Raw genomic sequence first — 13,169 nt, forward strand, 5'->3', positions numbered from 1 at the left:
GCCAGTCAGAATCAGAAAGTGAGTCTATGAGAGGATGTGGTCTGTGGGGAGGGGCTCCTTTTTGTGCAAGGTTGTTTCAATTAATGCTTCCCGAATTTTTGGATGCATAGTAATCAGCCAAGGGGCTTACTAGAGTACAGATTCTGATTCCATTGGTCGAAGGTAGAGCCCAAGATTGTGCACAAACTCTCAGGCAATGCCAATGCTGCTCACTCAAGGGTCACATGTCGAAGTGGAGGGGTTGATAGAGCAACTCTCTCTCCATCTCTCACTTTCCTGCATTTACAGTGATCATTAAAGTTATCATATTAGAAGAGCCAACCAAATTACAATTTCTATATTTGATGACTGCTCAACGCCTAGTGTTTTGGTATTACTTGGAAAGAGAGAGACACTGTTTTTATTCCATGTTAAAGAAAACAGTTTCATCTGCTAACATTTATGAATAGTCTATATTACAATAATGAACTATAAACAACCCACATGCCAGCCAACTGTGGATATCAAATGAAAACTAATGAAGAACATTTAGGGTAGGAAGTGGCAACAATAATAATAATAACAATAATTCTTCAGGAACTGGAACAGCTACTTGGCCTAGTGGCTAAGACACCTCTTAGTACACCCATATTCTGCATCGGAGTACCTGATTTTGAGACCTGGGCTTCAGTCCCGGCTCTGCTCCTGACTTCAGCTTATTGCTAATTCACATCCTGGGAAGTAGCAGGTAATGGCTCAAGTAGTTGAGACCCTATTACCCACATGGGAAATCTGGGTAAAGCTCCTGGCTCTTGGCTTCAGCATGGCCCAGGAGACTTGTTGCAGAAAACTGAGGAGTAAACTAGCAGGTGGGAGGTGTGTGTGTGTGTGTGTGTGTGTGTGTGTTAGATAGATAGGTAGATAGACAGATAAACTCTTATTCCAGTTCCTAGTGATGACTTCACAATTTCCTTTGTTCCACCTTAAATGTGTCTGGTTTATGGTCTCTAAAGGCAGCACTCCTCTAAAATCACAAAACCAACATGTGAACTTTCTTTTCATGGAGAAAATGGGAAGGAAAAGAGTCAGATGAAGGAAACCAAACTGGAGAATAGAAAAGTACATAGAGAAAGAAAGGTAAGTTAAAAAGTTATTGTGATAAAAAGCTTTGCCAGTGAAGGTGCAACATTGGATTGGACTTGGATTACTGGATCGAATTTTTGTAAAGTTTTACCATCTTTTCCCATACCTCTGGTATTTTAACACAGTTCCTCCTGTGCAAATTCAGGCTTATCTCCACCCCTAGAGATTCACTGAAAGCAGACAATGCACTTATCTCCAGAGTCATAGTACACAGCTGGGGGGGGGGGGGAACCAATGACTATCCCCACAAATGCTGAACAACAAATGCAACAACCCAAGAAACAAGAATAAGGAAGACAGCATGACACTCCCAAGAGAATACGACACTTCATTACTAGATTATGAAGACGATGAGATAGAAGAAATTCAAGAAATGGATCTCAAAACTAAAACATCACTTGGAGGTTTTTAGAATAGATCATATCACTTACCCGGAAATGCAAATGCATGCTTTTTATTTTTATCAGTAAAGGAGGCATATTTGCCTATACCACACTCACTCTGGAAAGTGCCATGTTTGACCATAAGTATGACTGTGTGCTCCTTGCTTTGCCTTCTAGCCAAATACACAGCTACTACTTGCGTCAGTCACCCAAGTGGTGAGACGCTGTGGTGACTCAGACCCTGAGCTTCTGGGCTCATCCACTTACCGACTGTGGACAGTTGGGCAAATCGTCTAAACTCTTGTGTCACTTCCCTCATGTACAAACTGGGTAATAAGGATACCATGGACTTCACAGGGCTACTAGGGGGATTGAATGAGTCAATCCATGGAGAGTGTCTAGATGAGAATCGGGTACTCAGCACCCAGTAAATGCTGCCTGGTCAGCCACACCCCTTACCTTCTCTCTCTGAACTGCCTTCATTTTTTGGAGTTCAGCTTCTTCGGCTTCCTTCCTGATCCTTGCAGATTCTTCTCTTTTCAGCTAAATTGTATTGAGATTATAGAGGATAAAAAACAGTTACATTTTTCAGTCTGAACCTCTGACACTCAAAATTATGATTAAAGGCAAATTACAGTATTGTCTCTGCTACACCTCACCATGATTGTAGGTTGCTCCTACAAGCTACTTGGATCCTGGGGAATGGCCAGGCTATCTGCTGCCTGTGGGTTTTTTCTCTTTCTGTATCATCTGTCTGCCTCTCTCTCTCTCTCTCTCTCTCTCTCTCTCTCCTTGTTTTTCTCTTCAAAGGGAGTAGGAGAAGAATAAGATAATTTTTCCTGATTACAAAATTCATAGTGTTCATACAAAAAATACTGGGTATCTTAAATCTTCTTTGTTCCACTTCCATGATTGGCATGAGATTAAACAAATCCTCATTCTTGGAATCAAAACATTCAAAACATAGTAGATTAAACCACAGTTCATTTAAAAATTCTCTTCATCATGCTGACTACATACATGGTTTGGATAAGAACTCTAAGCATTTCTCTTTCTATTTCTCACTTCATGATTTTGCTTTTGAGAGGTGCCTTTTGCAAGTGGCTTAAAGGTGTTACGTTTTTGGTAACGTTATTGTGCTACTTCATGGTTCCTTGAAAGTGCTGGTACTCAAATTCCTTGCCAAAAGCAAGCAAAAAGAGAGAGATTCTGACCTTTTTCTGGTGTTTGGATTGCATCAGTTGGAACTGCTGTCTCTGCCTGACTTCAGTCTCAGATTGGCTCCCACCTAAGGGGGGAAAACCATGAGGGGGAAACATTAATACGAAGCAGAAATGTCAGCCATCAGGAACTGACCAATTGAGTCCACACCACTAGTTCCTTTAACATTTTCACATTCCTGGAAAGAAGAACGTAACTAGTGTTCTTAATAAGAAGTTAAACAACAGTAATTGCTTAAAGGAGAAACAGAGCTATACAGAAAGACAAGGGCACATTCCCAAAAGCCAGGGCAACCCAACTAAGGTATTTTGATCATGTGTATTTTCTTTAGAGGCGGTAGGGGAGAGCACCCCCATCCCCTGGTTCACTCCCCAGATGCTCATAACAGTAAGGCCTGGAGCCAGAAGCCAGGAACTCAATCCAGGTGTCCCGCATGAGTGGCAGGGACTCAATTACTTGAGCCATCACCACTGCCTCCCAGGGTCTGCATTAACAGGAAGCTGCAGTCAGTAGCCAGAGCCAGGCTTCAAACCCAGACAGTCCTATGTGGGACACAGGCATCTCAGCTAGCACCTTGGCCACTAGACCAAATGCCCACCCCTCATGTAGATATTAAAATTTTCAGGCCGGCAACGCGGCTCACTAGGCTAATCCTCCGCCTAGCGGCGCCGGCACACCAGGTTCTAGTCCCGGTTGGGGCGCCGGATTCTGTCCCGGTTGCCCCTCTTCCAGGCCAGCTCTCTGCTGTGGCCAGGGAGTGCAGTGGAGGATGGCCCAGGTGCTTGGGCCCTGCACCCCATGGGAGACCAGGAAAAGCACCTGGCTCCTGGCTCCTGCCATCGGATCAGCGCGGTGCAGCGCGCCGGCCGCGCCAGCCATTGGAGGGTGAACCAACGGCACCCTCTCTCTCTCACTGTCCACTCTGCCTGTCAAAAAAATAAATAAATAAATAAAAAATAAAATAAAATTTTCACTTAGATTGAAATTATACTTGAAGCATCATGCTAAATCGTAACAGTGGCCTGTCCTGGAAATTCCAGAACATTCTTCCCACTTTCCGTTCCTTAACCCAATAAAGGTGATGACCAACGAGGCTTCATTTACCTTTCTTCTCTTCACTCTATTGCCCTACGTTCAAGTATCCAAGCTCAGGAAATCCTCAGGGGTGTTACCAGTAGGCAAATGTGAAATATTTATAACTAAGTGTTTAAAAGTACAATGGGAATAGTCTAGTCAGTAACTGACTATCAATCCTTATTTTCATTGTTCTTTCTCTAGGTATTCAAGAGAAAAATATGGATGTTAGATTATGTGCTTGCTTTCCTTAAAACCTGCAATAATTTTGGGCCAGAAACCCTAAAAGTTTGACAACCCAGGAACTGCCACCTAGGGATTTCTCAGTGTTTATACAAGTTTGGTGTAGGTTATCATAAAGGTTCCTTTGAAATAATTCCGTGGTGCTTTGGTCACTCCAAATGTCAGTTTTCTGAAGATTCACTCTCGGAGAAAAAGCATTAAAACAATTTGTGTTCACTGTAGTTTTTGCAGTTGAACTGATAAAGACACCACGGGGACTTTTCTTCTGAGTTCCAAAAGATATATAAGGCCCATTTGGTTTTGGCACTTTAGTCACTGTCATGGGGACAGCGAATGCAAAAGAAACTGTAAGGAATATTGGAAGTTTTATCTCATGTTATGGCCCCTTTCAAGTACCGTGTACAACCAGGCCAATATTTTAAGGGGTACAGACATAAGGGAAGAGAATTAGAAATAATGGAGAAATTCAGATGTCCAAGCATTTCAGGTTTTGCTCAAAATTCATCTCCAAATTTCATACATTCCAGAATTTTCTTTTCCACCTCATAATGGCCCCACCTCCATCCCTGACCATTCCTGCAAGCTTCATGTAAGAGGAAGTTAAGGCGCCACGGCTCAATAGGCTAACCCTCCGCCTTGCAGCGCCGGCACACCGGGTTCTAGTCCCGGTCGGGGCGCTGGATTCTGTCTCGGTTTCCCCTCTTCCAGGCCAGCCCTCTGCTGTGGCCCGGATGTGCAGTGGAGGATGGCCCAAGTCCTTGGGCCCTGCACCCCATGGGAGACCAGGAGAAGTACCTGGCTCCTGCCTTTGGATCAGCGCGATGCGCCGGCCACAGTGTGCTGGCCGTGGCAGCCACTGGAGGGTGAACCAACGGCAAAAGGAAGACCTTTCTCTCTGTCTCTCTCTCTCACTGTCCACTCTGCCTGTCAACAACAACAACAACAAAAAAAAAAAAAAAAGAGGAAGTTAAAATGAGACTCCTGCTTATTTTCTGCTAAGATCCCAAGACAAATAGGTGCGTCCAACTGCTCCAAATTCCAAAGTCAGGTGCCTGACCCCTAAGGCAGGATCTTCAAGAAGGTACCTGAAAACCTGTGAAGAGAAGCTTAACCAGCAACCAGCAACCACCTTCAGTCTATAAAAGAGGCTGGAGAGGTCACAGGGAGGTAGAAATCCGAGGAAGAATGTCTTTCTGAATTCCATCTCCTCTGTGTTTGCTGGAGGAGAAATCCTCACCTCAAGGTGAATAAGAAGGGTTTCATGAAAATTACGTGGCGACCTCAACCTGCATGCCCCAAGACTGTGAGTGTCCCTAGCAGACCATGCCTAGAAAAGCCAGTCTGCAAGGCACAGGGCTCTTGTTAGTTAGCTGCTCAGCTGGGTCCTCAGGAAGAGGCGGCTGCAAAGCAAAGGGCCTAGATCCTCCACGTCTGTGGGAAGAAGGCGCTCAGGTGCTGCCTGTCGGAGCCACGTAGGACTGAGGAGACACAAGCTCCATCTGAAGTGGTCCTACAGGGACTCGCCGAGGAGGACTACCTAGAGAACAGTGGAGCCCTACCAAGAGCCGACGGTGAAGGCAAGCACCACCACAGGGACAGGTTATCATTTCTGTCCGGGAACCCACAAGACAGAAGTGGGGTGGGGGAGAGGGATGCTGCAGAACACAAGGACCCCGGGAAGGGAAACTAGCAGCAGCCCAAGGGGCTCCGTGCAGTACACAGCCTTACCTCTGATCTGCACTTCCCCCTTTGTCCCTGGAGGCCTCAATCTGGGAACAGGGCAGTCCATCACAAAAAAAAAAAATCCAGCTACACATCCCTTTCATTTGCTGGCTGCCTCCCTGAAACAGGCCTGGGCTAGAACAGGGGAGTTGCCTCAGTCTCCACCAACAGGATTTTCACTGGTACTTAGGACTGAACATTAACACTGGAGTGAGACCCTTGATGCCCTGAAATAACTAAACAACTTTATTATTTGAGAACACCCAACAAAATCGAATTTCTCACTCCCTCTGAAGCGCGTGGGAAAGACTGGTGCGCGTGGGAAAGACTGGTGCACACGGGCAGTTTGGGGAAGGCTGGCTAGGAAGGACTGTTTCTCACTGTCCCCCTCCAGTCTGGCTTGGTCAGCAGAGAGGTGACCCTTGTCATGAGATGTGGGATGATGGTGATAAACCCGTTGCTTTCACTCGCTAAGTGATTTCCAAATTAGCTTAGTGTTAACTACATCTTGGAAAAAACAAATACTTCTCTAAAGCTGTCAGGACAGTCAGTGGCCTCCGACCCGAGACGTGCCTGTGTTCACTAAATCTGGGGAGCTGGGTCTCGTGCTGGAAGTTCTCAGAAGCTTCCAGAAGAGGAAAGGGGAGAAAGGACAGAAATGGCTCCCCTTAGGCGGCTTCCCCTACGAGTGATCTAACACGGGCCTAGACAGCCCAGACAATTCATCATTGGGGCAGCAGCCACCTGAGTGGCCCAAAGTCTCTCTCTGTTAGATGAAACCCAGGGGACATTCTCCTTTACACTCATCCCTGGTGACCCCAGTGACCCCTGGTGACCCCCCTGGTGATTCCCAGTTCACTCTCATCTTGCTTTTGCAATTGACACCTCCATTCCTTTTTCTCCCATTTGCATTAAAGTGGCATGGTTACCATACTTGGGCTAGCTCTTCCTCTCCTCCTGACTAGTGCTATGACAGGGCACAGCAGTGCGCCAGGTAAGCATTCTTCAGGGTTGATCATCCAAGAAGATCTAAATTATTTGGCAATGAAGTCATCACTTCATTCCTGCATCACGGTGGCGTGCACACTTGAAGGTCTCAGCTTTAAGTGAATTTCACCCCACCAAACAACCTATAATATACATTCAAACAGAGACACACAGGGGCTAGCAGGATCCCTGGGGGCCTTGCCCTCCCCTCCCCCACACCCATTCAGGCACCGAGTTTGCTTGCTTACCTAGCCTCCTAGGCACCAGGTGCACCGGCTTAGCTCTATTCTGTTCTTTCCACTTCTCCAGGTTTGCCAGCTCTTGCTCAGCAACTAAGCAAAGTGAGAAAAATCAAAGCACCCATCGTTAGACGCTGAAAAGGAGACTGGCACCTTCATGCATAAAACCACCATCAGAGGGCGATGAACTCGAGCAAGCATGAGTGGATATGTTCTCCAGGGTAAGAAAACACCCTCCAGCCCTACCCCTTCCGGGCCACCCTGGGCCCACGCCTGGGGCACTTCCTCTACAAGAATTTTCACAACCAGCATTTCTACTAAAATGAGGGAGTATAGCTTTTCTTCCCATTCTTGCTTAGTTTTAAAGGGTTCCTATAGAAAATATGCTGACAATTAGAATATTAGAACATGCCAGTAAGAACTTTTCACACACAGGTAAACATTTCCCCCAGAGAATTCTGGTGCCCATATTGCTTTAAGTGTCCCCCCACGCTTACTGCAACTGTGGGGCACAAGGGTCTGTGTGTGGGTGGGCACCCTTGCTCAGGTTCCTGACACTGGGGACCATTAGGCAGAACCTATTCCCCAGGGAGTGTGACAGCAGGGGGCGCCAGAGAGACACCTGCCCTGTTTTCTGCCCAGGGCATGCCCTAATTTTCTCTTAAACCTGATTAATCCAAACGCTCGCTTATAATACGATTATTGAAAGGAAGGAAGGAAGGAAGGAAGGAAGGAAGGAAGGAAGGAAGGAAGGAAGGAAGGAAGGAAGGAAGGAAGGAATCCTGTTAAATATTTAAGTCAAAAGTTTGAAGATGCCAAAGCTTTTGGGTTTCTGCTGGTCTACCGCCAGCAGTACCCATAGATATATAGCAAATGTCTGTGAAGCTATGATTCTCATAAGCTGTACTACCCAACTGTACCACACAGGGGGCTACCTGCCTGGGAGAGGAGGGCTTTGGAGAGCTGCTTTCCTGCTGTGCCCTTATGTCCATCATTAATCGCAAAATTAAATCTCCCATCAACAATCTAATAAAGAGCATTGGAGTTCAGTCCTAGCACCACAGCTTGACTTGAACAAGCCTCAGATGTCCTTGTGAAGTAAATGAACTTCTCCTTCCAGTTCTGAAAGATGCTATGCTAAGTCCAAATGGTAGCATTTATATTTCCCATATTTCAATTAAACATACTATATAGACACTAAGTACAAAACCAAGTACGATGTGGTCCCTGTCCTCAAGGAGTTTATAACTAACAGAAGGAAACTGAACCACACAAATAAAAACAGCTGGAAACCATCAATAAATACAGAAAACAGCTGAGGTAGATTCTGATGGTTACAAAATATGGGCATGCAGAGAATAAAGAAAAATGGTATCGCAGAGGAATGGGACAAACCAAGAAAGGTACAAATCATGTCATGATCAATTTGGCATCTCACTTGTCTGTTTCAAAAGTACTCATAAAGCATCAGCAGTCTGTCTAACTTTACAGGGATGAGCTCAGTATATAGGTAACTTGTGAAGCTGCGTAAGCCCAAGAGAAATCCAAAAAAGTACTGAGTTCTGTTACTCTTGTAGCGAAACAGATTCACAAGTGTTAACAGCAGAATCATTCTGACAGGCACAATTAAAACTGCCAAAGTTAAAAAGAAAAAAACTTTGATGAGATCAGGTGCACCTGTACAAATGAGAAGATAAAAAGACTTCAGACCAAAACCAACCGACTGGAAAGAAAGTGAGAGGTACTTGAATGGTAAATGAATAAGCATACATACTCCTTTGTATCTGGTTTCTCCGGTGTTCATTTGGTGCTATCAAGGTATATGCTCCTGTGCTAGAATGAAGAGGGAAAAAAAATCGCTTATTATCATAAGAAAAACCAGCACACATAAGGCAGCAGACAGGGTACTGTAGAAGATGGTATTCTTAAGGCCCAGATCTGCTCTCCAGGACCTTACAATCTAATTGTCAAAGCAAGACAAATGGATGTGGCCAAACACAGAAATACAGGGGTACTTCAATATGTTCTGAGAAAATGTAATTAAGATAAGTTTATCTTGGTGCCAAAAAAATTTTGAAATCCATGCTCTCCTTTTCATTACATGCATTTTTCAAGGACACTTTGAAAACCTCTCATACTCAGTTTTCAAATTCTGAGACACAAAACCTATTTTTAAGTCCATTTTCCATGAACTTTTAGAAGTATGCTCTTAGAAAGTAGTGATGTGACAAGTGACTGCTTCACCACTGGGTCTTGGTAGAATGGCCTTGTAGGACTTCTTTGTTCTTGTAGGTGGTACTTGTGGCTAAGTTCCCTTTAAAACTGGCATGCTCTTCCCTGTGAGCCACATGGGGCAGACAAAAAAACACTGGTGCATTCCCTGTTCCCACACACTGAGAGCACAGGCCGTCTCCTCTTGAAGATGTACCTAAGTATTCAAATGGACACAGTCTTGTGCTATTAGTATTCGACTTTTCTGGGCATAGGCCTACCAGGTTCTTCTCTCTGCTGGGCACACATAGGAGCATAATCAGGAGACAAAGAAGCAAGGAAGGTCTTCATAGAGGAAGACTTCATTTAACCAAAAGTATTAAAGACTGAGACATTGGGAAGCTGTTAAAATAGTATGAGCTTTGGAGAGCAGGCACCATGATCAACTGACGCGTAGTCCAAATGATGCCACGAGTCCAGTCGTTGAGTCTGTGCTGGGGTGGCCCTTCTCGGTACAGTGTGTGAGGTCCCACAAGAATACGAATGCTCCATAATTCAAAATTATAGCGCAGCAACAGACGGCAGCACACCATGTGGGTACAGTTTTACGGGGAATGCTATGGAGAAACACAACCAGCTTATAACTAGATTTTTTAACACAAATGCCAGATACTCTTAGAAGTCCCTTTCTTCAACCTGGACTATACAATCTCAAAGAGCAAATTAGCACGGATTGAACAGTAGAGGCCAAAAGTACTGATTAGCAGAAGCCATTTCTTCTTTATCTCCTTATTTTCCTCTCTGAGAGCCTCCAGCCAGCTTCAAAGTGGGCTTTAATTTTAGACCTGTAAATGTGAGGTGTGCAACCACCTTTGCATGCAAATAGGACTGCTGGATGCCCAATTACCTGACGTATTTCAGCAGATGTTGCACATGTAGCCTAGCATGCATACAACGCTATGAATACAAAATTAGGAGACTGCCACTAGAAATTAATCCCTTGTTCGTTGCGTATATCTTTGTTCGCACTATGAAAGATTTTTCACTCCTCAATTGCCAGTGCTTTATAGGAGCTTGGGAGCTGTAATTCCGTGGGTAGTACCTGGAAACTTGAATATGATGCAATGGTGAGCCATTCTACAGAGCCTTAAACCTGAAACTGAAGACATGGAATTTAAATGCCACCCACGAAGTTACTGAACAATCTTCAGAGCCTACTAAGACTGTGATATACAGCTTCTCCCCATTCTAGGGACTTCACCATTCTGCAGATCCGTAGCTCCCAACCTTTATCATCAGAACCCCTGGAGGAGTTGTTGGTAGGCTTGTTCAGAGGCAGAATTTCTGATTCAGCAGCTCTAGGAGAAGACTCATTAACCACTGTTTTTAGGATTTTATTTGTTTATTTGAGAGGCAGAGTTACACAGAGCGAGGGAGAGACAAAGAGAAAGGTCTTCCATTTGCTCTGGTTCACAACCCAAACGGCCACAACAACCAGAGCCAGGAGCTTCTTTGAGTCTCCCACGCAGGTGTAGGGGTCCAAGCGTCTTCTGCTGCATTCCCAGGTCATAGCAGAGAGCTGGATCAGAAGAGGAACAGCCAGGACAAGAACCAGTGCCCATACGAGAGCTGGAAGCCATGACACAGAGGCTTAGCCTACTGCACCACAGTGCCGAGTCCTTATCTGCATTTTTTAACAGGTTCCCAGGTAATGCTGATATTCTTTTTTTCCATTTTTATTTATTTGAAAAGCAGAAAAACAAACAGAGAGAGAGAGAGATCTCCCATCAGCTAGTTCACTCCCTAAGTGCCTACAACAGCCAAGCCAGGCCAGGCCAAAGCCAGGAGCAAGAAACTCAATCCAGGTCTCTCACTTGGGTTACAGGGAGGGACCCAATTACTTGAGCCATCACCTGTTGCCTTTTCAGGTCTGCCTTAGCACGAAGCTAGAAGTGGGGGCAGAGCTAGGACTTGAACCCAGTCATTCCAATATGAAATGTGGGTGTCCCACGCAGCATCTTAACCATACCACCAAATACCCACCCAGATGCTGATATTCTTGATCAAGTTAAAATACTGGAAGAACCCCTGCTGTGGATCCATTAAACTGTCTGCTATGATTTGTGTATGAGTTATTCCCACCAACACTCCAGTGTTGAGAGATGGTCAGCTTCTAAGAGGCATGTATGTCAAGGGGGCACCCCTCTTAGAAGGGATTCATGGACATCTCACAAGAGTGGGTTAGGTCTCCAGGGACTAGATGATTCGTTACCATAAGAATAGCTTGTTATAAAGTGAGGCTAAAACATATGCTTGGTCTTTTGTACACATCCTCTTCCCCTTCTAAATCCCCACCATGTCATGACGCAATCATAATTCTGGTACCTTACAGCCAAATCACCATGATCCAAATTAACCTCTTTCTTTTACACATTACCTAGCATTGAGTATTCTGTTATAGAACACAAATGCACTACGAGCAGTTTGGTTAAAAGGGAACTTAGGGATTAGCTAACCTAACCTCTGATAAGGACTCAGAGGGCCGGTGCCACGGCTCACTAGGCTAATCCTCCACCTAGTGGCGCCAGCACACCAGGTTCTAGTCCCGGTCAGAGCACCAGATTCTGTCCCGGTTGCTCCTCTTCCAGGCCAGCTCTCTGCTGTGGCCAGGGAGTGCAGTGGAGGATGGCCCAAGTGCTTGGGCCCTGCACCCCATGGGAGACCAGGAGAAGCACCTGGCTCCTGCCTTTGGATCAGCGTGGTGCACTGGACGCAGTGCACCAGCCATTGGTGGGGTGAACCAACGGAAAAGGAAGACCTTTCTCTCTGTCTCTCTCTCTCACTGTGTACTCTGCCTGTCAAAAAAAAAAAAAAAAAAGGACTCAGAGGACTCAGAGATTCAATAATGTGCCAAAGAGCATGATACATGTTAATTCAGCAGCAGGGCTGAAATCAAATCCAGGAACTTTGACTAAGACCAACGTAGTCTTCAGCTAACTTCAGCTAACAATACAAAAGGCATAAAATAGGACTCTTCTTTAACTTCCGCCCCTTGGTTGACTTTCAATCAATGAAACATATTTAACTGAGCATCTGTGATGGACTTTGTTATGTTAGGGACTTACTGAGAGTAAAGGAATACCCAGAAAATAGACATCAACCACTATAACAGAACTTAAACTTTACTTAGGAATGATTTGTAAAACTAGCAGAACATTCCACAAGAATACCCAGACAATGGATAAAGTGGGATGTTGTAAGCAATCAGAGGTTCAAGGTAGAAGATATTCACAAAGACACCTGTGGGGTAGAAAACTTGCATAAAGCGGGTGGGCATTTGGCACAGCAGTTAACTTAAGACATCTATGTCCCATATCAGAGCACCTAGATTCATGACTCAACTACACTCTAATTCCAATTTCCTGCTAATTCACACCCTGGGAGGCAGTAGAGATAGCTCAAGTGGTTGGCTCCCTGCCACCCACATGGAAGACCTGGCTGTTGCTGGTATTTGAGGAGTGAACCAGTGGGTGGAAAATCTCTCCTCCTGATCTCTCTCTATCTCTCACTCTCCCCATGCCTCTCTCCCTCTGTCCCTCTGCCTTTCAAATAACAGCAGTAAAAATCTTAGGGGGCCAGCATTGTGATGTAGCAGGTTAAGCCTCTGTCTGTGATGCCAGTGTCCCATATGGGCGCCAGTTCAAGAGCTGACTGCTCCACTTCCAATCCAGCTCCCTGCTAATGTGCCTGGGAAAGCAGTGGAAGATGGCCCAAGTGTTTGGGCCCTTCCACCCACGTAGGAGACCTTGAAGAAGCTCCTGGCTTTAGCCTGACCTTAGCTCCAGCCATTGTGGCCATTTGGGGAGTAAATCAGTAGATGGAAGATCTCTCTCTCTCTCTCTCTTCCTCTCCCTCTCTCTCCCCTCCTCCCTCTGTAACTTTGCCTTTGAAATAAATGAAAAATAAA

General features: G+C 45.3%; 1 protein-coding gene across 5 annotated transcripts in view; it reads right to left on the reverse strand.

The window, feature by feature from the left end:
* EPSTI1 (epithelial stromal interaction 1) overlaps positions 1–13,169 on the reverse strand; it is a 139,078-nt gene that overhangs the window by 69,931 nt on the left and 55,978 nt on the right. For all 5 annotated transcript variants that reach the window (XM_008260007.4, XM_070048761.1, XM_051850664.2 and 2 more), the window contains exons 2-5: positions 8,766–8,824; positions 7,001–7,084; positions 2,720–2,793; positions 1,965–2,048 (exon numbers count right to left, since the gene is read on the reverse strand). In XM_008260007.4, coding sequence (XP_008258229.3) covers positions 1,965–2,048; positions 2,720–2,793; positions 7,001–7,084; positions 8,766–8,824 — 301 coding nt within the window. The remainder of the gene's footprint in view (positions 1–1,964; positions 2,049–2,719; positions 2,794–7,000; positions 7,085–8,765; positions 8,825–13,169) is intronic.

This window comes from Oryctolagus cuniculus, chromosome 9 (assembly GCF_964237555.1).
Source record: "Oryctolagus cuniculus chromosome 9, mOryCun1.1, whole genome shotgun sequence".
NCBI classification, from domain to species: Eukaryota; Metazoa; Chordata; class Mammalia; order Lagomorpha; family Leporidae; genus Oryctolagus; species Oryctolagus cuniculus.